Below are 13,820 nucleotides of genomic sequence, written 5' to 3'. Positions count from 1 at the left end.
ATTTGGTGAGCCCTACATGGCAGGACTTTTCTGCTGTGGCGCCCGCACTTTGGAATCTTTTCCCGAGGTGAGATTGGCCTCATCACTGTTGAGCTTCTGGAGGTTCCTCAAGGCCTGGTTATTCCAGCGGGCCTGGGGACCCCAGGGGACAGGTGAGCTAGTGAGGTGGCTCCATTATTTTTAATATCCCTTCGTCTGTTATTTTTTTGTTTTAGTTGGTTTTTATCTTTTAATGTATTTATTGTTTTAGCCTTGTTGTATGCCACCCAGAGTCGCTTGCTTGAGTCACAGAGTCAGTGGCTATATAAACTGTATAAATAAATACATAAATAATAAAATCAACTCAATGTTTCTTATTGGTAGGAGTCAGCATAATTATTCCAAACAATATAATTTAATGGTGTTTTCCAAAAAGGCTATGACTAATAGGAGAATCAGATATCAGATCAAAAAGATGGAGAATGTCTACACATAGAATGAATCCAATGGAGACAGGTGCATAGGACCTTCTAATCCTGAGAATCGAAACAGGAAAAGTTTTCATTGGAAAGAACTTCCTCTTGTATTCCTGTTGAATGGAAGTAAAACATCATCTTATATACTTGTTCAAAATTAATTCCTAGTTTTGCAGTAACAGAAAAAATGATTATTTGTTACTCAAAGAGCCCCATAAAGTCAAAAGTTTATCTTTTAAAAATATAGGCTTATTCTCAACATATATTGCTTTATGTAATGAATAATGTAAACATTTTCTGACTAAATTTAAAACCTAGTAGCTATCTCCAATTAATCTGATAACTAGCAATCTACTTACCACTTTCAAAGCAGGCATCAAATACAAGATGACCTTTTTTTGCCTGTCCATAGTAACCTGGAGGAACAGCAGTATATTTGCTTAAGTTTCCTGTAATAATTTCATCAATTCCTATGTCGCTACCTGTTGGAATAACAATAAGGAAGATAATTAGATATAACTGGGAACTCAGTATAAAATAAAATAAACTGGTTCTCTTTATTAATGATTTGCAAAGGTGGCAAAACCTAATACTCATACTTTTCAAGAATACTATTTGAAAATTACTCCTTCCATAATGATGAGATCGAAGAACAAAATTTATCTGACAACGTTAATGTTCAACACTTCCACTAATAATTGACTTGATTTTATACTTTATATGGGATCTCATCTATCTGTGTGAGTTGTATCAGTATTTGAGAGAGCCAAACTGTATTTGAGGCAAAGAAATCCACAGCTTCCTCTTATAAGGCAATTTCAGAATACATGATATATTTCTTGGAACTATACAATATACTAAGGTATTGAACAAATCAGCCAAAAATCAACTGAGTTGATGGTGGCATAGTATCATAACAGCAGAACAGCAGAGCTCCTATCAAGATATTTTCAAAGCATTAGTGCATTCATATAATAAATCTATAGTAATTGTCACTACTGTTCTAGAGCAGGGAATGGGCCTAAGTGTTCATGATCCAGAGTAAAGTCTTATATAATTACAATAGAAAATTAAAATGTTATTAAACATATATAACATACCTTACTTTACAGTGCTATACAACTAACCATGTTGTAATTACTCATTGCCATCATATAAATTAAATTTAGCTTGGTTGCTTTTGATTTTTAAAAAAATATATACTGTTAATATCAATTCCAAAATTCTCTAAAGTTTACATTTAATTGAAATCAATGGTATTTAAATGAAGAAATTAGATATGCAATCCTACTTATTCCTGCCCAGTGGTAATTCTCATTGGGCATGTTTTGTATTTGGAAAAAAAGGAATTGTGCTATTAGTTGAATCATAGATATACTTAAAACCACAACTGATCTGAATGGACTTTACATCTGAGTACACATGTAAAGGATTATACTGTTAACTTGTTTTTATGTTAATGAAATTATTATTGCTTAATTATATAACACTCTTCTGTTGAGGGATCCCAGTGTAATGTACAAAAAGTATGAAAGTAATCTTCTGCAAAAACAATTTTATAAAGGGTACCAAAACACTTATCATAAAGCAAACAATATGAAAGTACAACAATTTACAACAGAATTCAGATACAAAGCAGCATAAAAGGCAGTATAGTCCTACAATGGTTGCTTCCAGAAATGGCTCAGATGGGCCCAAAATCACTGTTAAGTTGGATATACCTATAAATCTAAATTGTAAATAAATGAAAAATGAATAGGTGAATAAATATATCTTCATTTGTTGTATAAATCAAAACTGGATTGGGGGCCATCTGTACTGCTCTGGGAAAGAGTTCCAAAATTGGGGCAGCACTTCAGAAAAGTCTCTACTTCAGTGCTACAATATCAGTTTTTTGGCATAGTAAGGGCACAGAGAATGCATTTACACTGTCCAGATGTCAAATCCCATGTACTATGTATACAGTTCAAAAGAATATTATCCTTTGAAAAATTTAGCTTTTGTCACACAATCATATTTATATATGATCAGGAGGCTCTGCTCACAGTCACGCATGCCCTAATCACCTCCAGATTGGACTACTGTAATGAGCTCTACATGGGGCTGCCCTTGAAGAGTATCCAGAAGCTTCAACTGGTGCAGAATGCAGTGGCACAGGCAGTTTTGTGTGCTCCTAGAACAGCACATATTACACCTCGCTTCACGAGTTGCACTGGCTGCCGGTTTGCTTCCGGGTCCAATTCAAGGTGCTGCTTTTGATCTTTAAAGCTCTTCATGGCATGGGGCTGAGTTATTTGAGGCACTGCCTCTCCCCAATTATATCAGCCCTCCCATTAGATCAGGCACAGACGGTATGCCATATGTTTCATCGGCCAGGGACTTGCATTTGGTGGGACCCAGGAGGCAGGCCTTCTCTACCATGATTCCCACCTTGTGGAACATTCTCCCTCCCAAAGTTATGTTCACTCCTTCCTTGCTGTTGTTTGGAAACCAGAGACATTCTTAGAAGGCTCCACTGTAATTGATATTCTGTTCTCTCCATGAGGTTTGTATTTTTAAAATCTAAATTTTTAAAAATTTTGATGTTTTTAATAATCTTTTTATCTTTTTATGTTTGTTTTTATCTACTTGTTATTTTATTTAATTGTTGTATGTCACCCAGAGTCACTTTGTGTGAGATGGGTGGCTATATAAATGTGACATATAAACAAAATAAAATATAGTCCAGTACCTTCTCCCAAAACTCAGTAAGTATAGTCCCATTTATTCAATGATTTGAAGACCTGATTGTGCTTGCCCCTTATCAGTGGATGGCCTACAGATGCAGACTTTGTATAGACAAGTATAATGAAATATAGGATTAATTTATACAAAACACAGTAGATTTTTAAAAAACATGATAATCGTATATATCTATTAGAAATATATATGTACGTGAATATTTGTATTAGTTAAGCATATACAGAATTGAAATTGTTTATTGTTATAATGATATATTAACTCCTTTTTTTCTCTTTGTTGTATTTTTTCACTTTTTTTGTTAAATCACTTTTATGTATTTTTTCCTTTTTTTTTGTAATCAAAAATTTAAAAAAATAAATAAGGAAAGTCTCTACTCCCAGATAATGCAACGTAAGTCACATCTACCAAAGGGCCTCCAGAGCTATCTTAGCACTTGGGTTGGTTATTAAAAGAGGCAATCTTTTTAATACTACAATGCAATACTTTTTTCAAAAAATTATGTAGTATTCTAGTTCCAAATGATTATAAGTAGCTCTTGAGAAGTATTTGCAGTACTTTGCAAAAGGTAAATCGAATTATTTCAATATTCTTAAAGTATGTGAATTAATAATATATTTGAATGGACCGATATTTAAACTGGAAAGCAATATATTAAGAACCTGTAAATTACTCTAAAGAAAAAACAAACAAGCAAAAGTAGTGAACTATTTTTTAAATAAATAACTTTAGAAGTACAATCTTTAACTGGTCCCTCAGCAAAGTATATAGGTAGTCCTCGAGTTACAACCATTCATTCGGTGACTGTTTTAAGTTACGGCAGTGCTGAACAAATGGTACTTATGCCTGGTTCCCAAAGTAATGGCCATTACAGTGCTCCAGCGGTCAGGTGATCAAAATTTGGGTACTTGGCAGCCCGCCTGCACCTACGACCACAGGGGCGCTTCAACTCTCCCCACCCGCCTATCTCTCCCCCACCTCTGCCCTTTCGGCTGCCCTGCCCAGTGACACTCCTCGGTGGCAGCAGTGGCACTGGGGCTGAAGTAGAGACCCAGGGCCTTCAGTAGTCTCAGCCACCCGCCACTGCCACTGCCACTCTCCAAATCACACATGCCATTCCTACAATGCTTCAGAAGGCCTCAGAAACTTTCCAAAGGCTTTCTGAAGCATTGCAAGAACAGCACACACTATTTGGAGAACAGCCTGTGCTACCTGGAGAACAGCACAAGTGGCCTTGGGAAGAAGGCCTGGCACAGCCAGCAGCTGCCTCACATAAGGCCAGGCCAGGCATGCCCTATCAGCAGCTGGAGGAAGACAGTGAAGGTCAGCTGGTGGCGGCAGGTCCAGCGAGCCCAGGGCAGCAAGGCCAGCAGGCTGGCAGGGCAAGCAGAACGCAGGGTGGCAAGGCTGGCAGACCAAGAGGGCCAGCAGGATGAGCAGAGCTTAAGCCAGCAAGGCCGGCAGAGGCAGCAGAGTACAAGACAGCCAAAAGGAGGGGGGGGGAGGAGATAGGCAGGTGGAGGGAGTTGAAGAGGAAGCAGCCCCTTACCTTACCAAGGCTCGGGGCTGGGAGAGGCCAAGCTGGGAATAGCTTGGATCAGAGTTGGTCCTTGCCTAACGACCAGTGGCATTTGGTTAATGATGGCAACAGGGAGTGCCGGGATTGTTATTGCTAAGCGATCCAGTCATATAATATCATGCTTTACAACCATATCACTTAGCAATGGAAATTCCAGTCCTGATTACCATTATAATTCAAGGATTACCTGTACAGTTCTTTCAAAAAGGATCTTTTAAAAATGTATGCTTATTAAAGGACAGTTGATGAATTAGTGTTTAAAATTAAATCGATAATATTTAGCTTTTTAGAAATAAATTTAGCTCTCTATAACTTTCAACATTTAACAAATATATAACAAGGATGATTAGCATAAGAAAACACTTAATGTATATTTTTATATTGAAAACTTTTTCACACAAATGTATTAAGATTAATATTGCTCATAAATGATAAAAATACCTTATTAGTTAAAACTGACCTCTGTATAATAAAAAGTATACATATCTTGAAGCAAATGATCTTAGTAAACGTAAATTATAATAATTTACTAGTGATGCAGAGCAAATGGAGAGGAATAAAAGCAGGGCTATCTCACTGCTTCTGCTAAGAGACCAGCTGCCTTTGGCCCTCTCTCAATCTGAACTGTTTCTCCCAGCTGGTTATTATGTAAACTGTAATTTACAGAACAGGCAACTGGGTTTGTTCTTTTTTCATACTCCCATTCCCTTGTCCCTGTGAGTTATATTTTTCAGAAGACAGAGACTATCACTTTACTGATTTATATAAGTTCCTCTCCAGGCCATTTTTGTTAAAGAGTGAGCTAAATACACTGAAAACAAATAAATACTGTCATGATGATTTTCATTAGAAATCCAGATTCTACACAACCTAGTAAATCCTATAATTATTATATTAACACTTGGATTAGGATATTACAATGTGATATTTGTCTGGATTTAGGCAAAATAAAAAACCTAACAATTACATGAACTTATGAAGTTGTCTTGTAAGGGCCATTTTACAGAACATTTAATAACTACAGTCTAATTCTTAGTTGGCAATACAGAGCCAATGGGCATTGAATGCTCCTAGAATCTCACCTGCCTAAAGCTCAGTTAGATTCTCTGTCCTCCTGATTTTACTTTTTTTTAATTTAAAAATTATTTTGGATACTTTGCAAGCAGTAAATCTCCATCTCCAGCAACTCTTCTCTACATCTCCCCAGTGTATCTCCAGAGCGCATATGGCTTAAGAACATACTCCAGAAAGGAAAGAAAAGCAAGAGAACAGAGACCAGAAGGTCAAGGTTCAGCCTGCAGCCACTCACCAAACACTCTAAAAAGAAAAAAAGAAAAAGAATGGCTGGGTAATCTTAGATATGGGCTATAGAGATGTACTACACCATCACTTCTGAAATTGGTGATAGAATTGGAATCATTGTAAAACATTATCTCTCAGGCCTATTTCTGCCAGATAATCCACAGGAATATCTTATTCAATGGTGTTCCATTGAGTAGTCTATCAGAAGCAAATGGTACAAACATATCCTCTTTGCTAGCTCTCAGTGTAAATTATCTTCTGTAATGTTAAAGGAGCGTCTCCTCACATTTCCAGTAGTTTTTATTAATAATCTACCTTCAGGAATATGAAAATGATTAAAAGCTTTTCAGAATGGGCATCCAAACTGGCTTCTTCAGCTTTTCTTGGTCCTTGAAATAAAAAATATTTTTTGTGACTCATAATAGTACTACTGGATGTTTCTACTCAGTTGCAATAATAACAGCAAAGTACAATTTATCTGCTTTTCTCATATTTTCTGGTATATGAAAATATAGGCTGTATCTCATGTTTGATCAAATTCATTCTAAGTCTTCTTCCACAATTACTCTATCAGCTTTGCTGATTTATTGCCCAGTTGGCTCTATGAGAAAGTAGTGGACACTCCAGAGCAATTGAACAAACAAAGAAATAGCAACACATATTACATACATCCCAAAAATATATTTGTAAAAAGGCACTAATTTTTTACAGAGACACCTGCCTCTGTTAAAAGTTAAAGGTGCAAATCTTATGTACATTGAATACAAGATTAGAGAAAACATTTTTAAGAGTACATGCTGGCAATAATTTCTTTTGAATGCAGTGGGGCTTACTGCTACAGACACAGAAGGGACTGTAGGGTTCCCAGTTAGAGCTCTAGAAATCTATAGATGTGGCTCACATATTGTACTAAGCCATGGCTTGCCATAAGCTATATTTTATAAACCACACCACACACAAGTACAAAACCAAGCAAACCACATTTGTGCAGTGCATGAGTTTGGCTGAACTATGGTTAATTAATAATTATACACAGGACCTTCAGGAAATACTGAGAAATCAACTCCACTTGATCAATGTTAGTACAGATATGATTAGGGGCACTTTCATACCAATTGACCCAAAATCAGCATTAAACCCTAGTTTTCCCATATCCTCCTCAAAAGCTGTGTTCAAAAGCTGAAGTTTTATGGGAAAATGGGAAATATGTCATTTCAAGGAGGGAAATGTGAAGATTTGTTGGCTTGTAACTGCTGTAAAGATTGAGAGTCGCTTCTTTATGTATTTTTCTTTTCTTGTTTCTATTTGCATTTTCTCTCATACTTGTCTCACTTTCTCACTTCACTTTTTTTTCTTTAATTGCACTTTATATTACATTTATCTTTTATATCTGAAAAAATGTTTAATAAAAATCATTATAATAAAAGCTGAGGTTTCATATTTTTCTCATTCTATGCAAGGTTACCTGAAATCAAAGCAAACCTGGTCTTTTCTTCTACCATAGCAAATCTGCAAAGCTTCTGGGCAATTTGTTTTTCCATTGATGGAAACTCTTGTTTACCCCACCTTCTGGGCTCTGTACTTCATTAGCTGGTTCCAAGTTCTCCAGATAATAGGAAGATATTTCTCCCTTTGTCTCAACCAAAACAACTTGCAACCATGGTTTGAGGTATTGGGAAAATGCCTAGTTGGGAAAATGCTGATATGTTTTCCTTTCATCTTTACCATTTTGAAGAGAATGTTAAATGCATGAGGAAAGGCTACTTTGCAATTAGAAACCTTCCTCATACCAACTGCTCAGATTTCGTTTACAAAAGACCAGACAAATATACAGCGTGAACTAAAATGTGGCAGGGTGCAAGGTATTTTCTTTCCCTTTTACGTACATGGAGAGTGAGGGATTTTTTACTCTCCTCTTGGTCAGCTGGAAGTGAGCATTGCTCATGAAGTTCCCTGCTGCTTTTCAGTGTTTTGAGGTGAGCCAAAATGAAGATGAATACAGGTAAGCTTCATATAGTACTGCTTTATGAAGAACTGAGAAACAGAAACAGTAGTATGGACTGTAATGATGAATATGAAGGCAGAATAACAGATGTCAGAATAGAATGACAACCCCAGAAGTGAAATGACAGAAGTAGTAGTCAGATAATGGCCTAATGAAAACAGAATGCTGGAATGAGGTTCAGAGCCGCTGAGACTATAGTGATATTCAGAATGAGAGGCTGTTGTGTAGAAATGCCAGCACCTGCCTGTAAAGTGACAATTTCAGATTAGGCTGGACTTTGGAAATAAAATGTTGCACCTAAAAATTCAGCACTGGTCTTGGAGTTATTTCTACACTCACTGAATACAAGAAATTATATTAAAATGATAAGACTAATATTGATATTTATATATATTTCTTACATTAGATTTAATTAACAGTGAAATAAAGATGCATTTACCAATGTTAACCTCAATGTGTATTTAATAATAAAAATTAACATTAAAATTAATCATCTTCTGCTTAGATACTTATTCCATATTATCAATTTCTTCCAGATGTACTTCAGATAAACCTTTATTATGCTATTCTCCTAACTCATTCATGACATTTTATTTGGGGGGAAAATGGGGGGTGCACGTTATCCTACTCCATGCGTAAACCTTGTTTTCCCACCACTTTTTTTCCATCTTTTTTCTTTCCAGAAAGGAAAGGTAGAATTGCTGCAGAATATATTTTGATTAGCAGTAATTAAGACCCTTTGTCTGAAAGCACTGAGGACTTCATATTGTCTAACTATGATTCCAACCCCAGGCTAGTCATTTTACTCATATTAATCCCAAATTTCGATGGCCTTTTTCAGTCCCTCAGGGTCTAGCATGACTACTACTATCATTTTTCCCTTTCAGCGCTGCTTAGGTTATGTTAGGTTATTCATTCAGATATCTAAGCCACTTTTATGAATATATTCAGCAGACAAAATATGTTTCATTTCATTTTGATCCCCATGCCTTGTTTCACTCTCCTTCACTCTCCAGATACCACTCCTTGCTTTTATCTGTTGTTATTTCAAGGTCCTCAAAAGCTCCCTTCCTTCCAAACGACATTTCCTTTGTGAGGGGCTTTAGCTACCAGTATGCACTAATATACCTGGAAGTATAAGGGCTTTTTCCCCCTCAAGCCAAAGAGGCCTGCTCTTCCTTTACACTATAAATAGACTCCTTTCTGACCTACACGCCCAGCAAAGGGACTGCTGTATTTATGTCCGAAGAAATAACGCTTGTTTGTCTTACAGCAACAGTATTTGCACAGAATATAAGGTCATTCCTTACCAAACACTCAGAAGCTGAACTGCCTTCTGATACCTATTCTGAAAGCCATTCCTTCCCCCACCCATAAACGTCTATTCCCCTCCCCTCCAAAGACCCCAGGCAATTCTCCCAATTCTCGCCCCCTCCCCCGAGAGCTACTGCAATTACTAACCCGATTCTGCTGTCGTGCTTCTCTCCGCCATGTTTGTTTTCATCCCTGTTTTCTCTCCCCCTCCCAGCACTAGACGCTGCTGGAACGTCACCATGGCAACCTACGTCACAGCCTGGGAAGTTCCTTATTCCCTCTCCTGAATGCGAATGGTTTGTATCAGGATTAAAAGTGTTAAGGATTGTGCAAACCGCTCTGGCTCATTTCAGGTGATCCTACTGTAGCCTAGTATTCCTAGCTTCATGTTAAGCGAAATGTAACTGACTGAAAAATATTGATATAAAAGGATTAAACCATGGACATTGCAAAGCTGTAGATGGATAACTGGCATTTTTATTCAAAAGTAAAATCAATTAATTAAAGTGAGGATGCACCCGGAAGTGGGCCCCGATGAATTAAGTGATAATTATGCCCAAATAAAAACGCATGGGGCCTGGGTACTGTTTCTTTTAAGTAAAAGTTAATGCTATGAGAAGGAGCTACCTCTACCTAAAAAATATATACAGTAGGCTTATAAAATTGAACGTATATGCAGAAACGTTTTGTAGTCTTAGCTATTCCTTCATGGAATAAACAGGACATGGGAGAGAGAGAGAGAGCAAAGGCAAAAGCCTAAATTTCATCTTGTTTTATTTAGACTAACTGAAGGCTAGCTTCACACCCTAAAAAAAAAAAAATTCTCTACATTGTTAAAGTTTTCTTCAGAATGGATTATTTTCTCCTGCTCTGTTGGGATGGGGACTGGGAGGAGAAGTGAGGGATGTTGGCTTCCTTTGCCAATGGCTTGTTTTCCATGTGTGTGTGTGTGTGTGTGCACATGTATGTTTTGCACAACTTGTCTGTAAATGGTTTAATATCATTTGGCTAACTTCTAATAATTATAAGGTGGCTGGCTTGAAATTGTTTGATTCCTGTATGGCTTTTTCAAATTCACTTAATGGGTTCTAGGCTGCAGGTGGGGGGAGCAAGGAAGCAGAAGAAGTTGTCCTCTAATTTGTCCTAGATAGGGGGTTTCAACCAAGCCTGTCTCACACGAGCATAAAGGAGGAGTGGCTTTACTGCGGCCTAGCTTTGCTGCTTTGTGTGGGCGGGGCTTGGAGCCCGCCTTGGAGTCCCGTGAGGGAAATGTTTCCCTCATTTCCTTCTCTTCTCCTCGTGGCTCTCCATGAGATAGGAATGAATCCTCTCTCCTCCTCAGGGTTTTTTGAATTAACATTTTATAACCCCAACAGTGTGCACATGTATGTTTTGCACAACGTGTCTGCAAATGGTTTAATATCATTTGGCTAACTTCTAATAATTATAAGGTGGCTGGCTTGTCTCTGGCTTAATTTTTGGATGGCTTGATGATTCCTGTATGGCTTTTTCAAATTCACTTAATGGGTTCTGGGCTGCAGGTATGGGGAGCGAGGGAGCGGAAGAAGTTGTCCTCTAATTTGTCCTAGATCGCTGTTTGTCAGCCTTGGCAACTTTAAGGTGTGTGGACTTCAACTCCCACAATTCCCCAGCAGCATGCCCTAGATGAACCAACCCTGTATGAAAAGGCCTTTTGGCCTTGAGCACTTCCTCCAATTCTTATGCAGATATATGCAGTGCTGCCATATGTTTGGGGTGGTGGTGGTCAGTGAGGCCTTTTGATAGGATTGCATGCCTGAATTAACCAGTACATTTTTTTCTCATTTCCCATGGAGCTCATCTTCTAATTTCAGTCATCTTCTTTTCAAGGTATTTCCTTGGATTGTATTGGGTTGCATGTGTTACACAACAGATGGGCACATAAGGAGCCAGTAAACTGTAGTCATCTATAATGCCAAGAAAGTAATTTGACATCCTCCAGAAAATATATATATTGTACAGAACTTCAAGCAATGGGCAACAAAAAAAATGGCACTTTAATGTGGTGCTGCAATTATAAATGCCCTTGTGATTCATGCCAACCCCCCTTTCAGGACAACCAGCTGCTGGATTGCAACCAGCATGTGTAGCAGTGAGTTTGCTTCTTCCAACTCAGGCCAGCACTAGGAAGAGTAAGTTCTCCAGACCTCCTCACCTGAGAGTAACTGACACCATTTTCTTTTCCATTGCCTCTCCAAATGTCATAGCTTTTAGCGACGGTAAGCTATCCACTCAGGTGATAGGGTAAAAGGGACACAGTACTAGTAATGATGGTAGGTGGCAGTGATAGGATCCCCATAGGTATACATTCATTAAATAGTCTGATATGTAACCTTGTGGATTTGTTATTACCCTCATATGGAGAGTCAGGAGACCATCTGAAACAGTGGGAGTTGCAAGGGTAAGTGCTGCTGAGTTTCTACATTCAGTATACCTTCCTTCTGCAACCTCTGTTGCTGTCTTAGGCTGCAGTGATCAGGGGAGGAGTACTATCAGAAGAATTTGCTGGAACCAGGAGTTGACCATGTATTGGGTTTTTTTTTTTTTTTTTTTTGCAGTTCAATATGACTTTCAGCTGCAACAGTTGCTATATCATTATCACTGGTTGACATGAGAGAGCAAGATGTGGTTGAGGGGATTGCACTCTTATTTCTTATCTTCAGAATCTAAAGCCTCATGCGGATAGACAGAGAAGAGAGGTGGGTGGGGTGGCATCACAGTATGGGCCTTAACTCTTCTTGTCTGCTTTGCTGTAGGATAATAATTTCAGTAGGGAGTACACATAGCAAATCCTTTCCAAGGTGCAAGCATGAGTCTTTTAATTTCCTGGTACCAGCAGTTTACAATGATGTGGCCATTGTGTTGGTCAAACTGACAAGCAGGGCATTCATTGTGGAATACCACAGGCCTAAAGTTTCTAGGTCCTTACCAGCATCCACCAAGTTTCACAGCATTCTTCCTGTTTGTTTATTGTTTTGTTTATGCAATGATCCTGGGATTGTATGTGACCAGAGTCTTCATCGTCCCCTCCAAATATGGACATCCAAAACTTCTTTGGCAAAAGAAAAAACAAGACAGAACAGCAAGCAAGCAGCCTCATCCTGAGGAGGAAGTGAGTAGTAGCAGTAGTGCCTACTCATCCATGAAGCCAGAGGGGCAGTTACTGGGGGTCCTACCCAGGAATAACTGATCCCCATGGACAACAATGACACTGACTCTGTTGCCCTTCCATCAAACATAGTCCTCACCAAGGATCAAAGACAGGACTTGCTGGAGCATCCCTTTGTATTCTGTACCTATTATGATTTCTGACTGGTATATCTGGCACACAGGCCTTTTGTCTGCTGTCATTGGGATAGTACATGTCATGGCTCTGTTACTCCAGTGTCAGCCCTTTGAGATAGGCCAGGTCAGGAAACAGGTTTCATAAGGATTATTGGAACTCTATTGTTGCAGAATATAATAATCTTGAAAGTCTGACAGAAATTGGTATAAAGGGAAAGGGGAGAGACAAAGACCATCAAGGCAGGGCACTTTTGAGTTTCTTTGTCCCTCCCTCTTTTCTTTCAGGGTAAACAGTTATTTACATAACAGCTGTCAAATACTTTCTTCAAGGCCATCTCCATCTAAAGGATGCATTGTACAAATGTTATGTTCTTTTTTTTTCACAGATGGTCTCTCATGATAAACAGGAAGCATGAAGCAAAACAAAAAGCAATGAGATTCAACCACTTCTACAGGGTCATCCAGAGGCATGCTACAGCTTCCTGGCACAGAGCAGAATATCATGTGTCTTGTTGGCAGCAGTATAAAAAAGCAGGTTGCCAAGAACCATGCAAAGCTATCATGTATCCTGGCCAGCATTGTCTTATGCAAAACTTGTGACATGACTCTCTGTGGTGGCAGTAGTACTTCTGAGAATGTCAAGGCCCTCTCTGAGTTCCAAGTTGATACAGTCAAATACTGGAGGAGCACTTGGTGAAAGCACTGGGTAATGCTCAATATACATCTGTCCCTGTGGAGTGTCCCTCAGCTTATCTTCATCTGCAAGCAGGTGCTCCAGGATCAGATAGTTGAGGTCACTAGTAACACAGTATAGTGATACCACATTAGGTGTGTGGTTTTTGGACACTGACAGAGGAAGGTACATCGCCAGCGATGAGTTCCTCAGTTTTGTCTCCATGCTCCATATTGTCTCCATGCTGCAACAAGATATTCATAGCATTGCAACTTCCATTCCTCAAGCATGTCTAAAGTTTATCCTCAATATGGGTAAAGCATTGGGACAGGAATATAATGGCTGCACAACTATGACTAGGAAGCAGAGTGAGGTGCAGATAATTATAAGACATGAGTCCCCCAAAGCTGAATTTGCTCATTGTGTGGC

At 38.5% G+C, this 13,820-nt stretch overlaps 1 protein-coding gene across 3 annotated transcripts in view; it reads right to left on the bottom strand.

Moving 5' to 3' along the window:
• Nucleotides 1–9,635, bottom strand: part of BEND5 (BEN domain containing 5) — a 949,534-nt gene extending 939,899 nt beyond the window's left edge. For all 3 annotated transcript variants that reach the window (XM_088153213.1, XM_088153214.1, XM_088153222.1), the window contains exons 1-2: nt 9,542–9,635; nt 815–937 (exon numbers count right to left, since the gene is read on the bottom strand). In XM_088153213.1, the coding sequence (XP_088009339.1) occupies nt 815–937; nt 9,542–9,635 (217 nt within the window). The remainder of the gene's footprint in view (nt 1–814; nt 938–9,541) is intronic.
• Nucleotides 9,636–13,820: the final 4,185 nt, after the last annotated feature.

This window comes from Python bivittatus, unplaced genomic scaffold (genome assembly GCF_059951505.1).
Source record: "Python bivittatus isolate LINGU-HERP-01145 unplaced genomic scaffold, Pbiv_v1 ctg000700_np1212, whole genome shotgun sequence".
Taxonomy (NCBI): domain Eukaryota; kingdom Metazoa; phylum Chordata; class Lepidosauria; order Squamata; family Pythonidae; genus Python; species Python bivittatus.
This window is presented reverse-complemented; position numbering and strand designations above follow the sequence as displayed.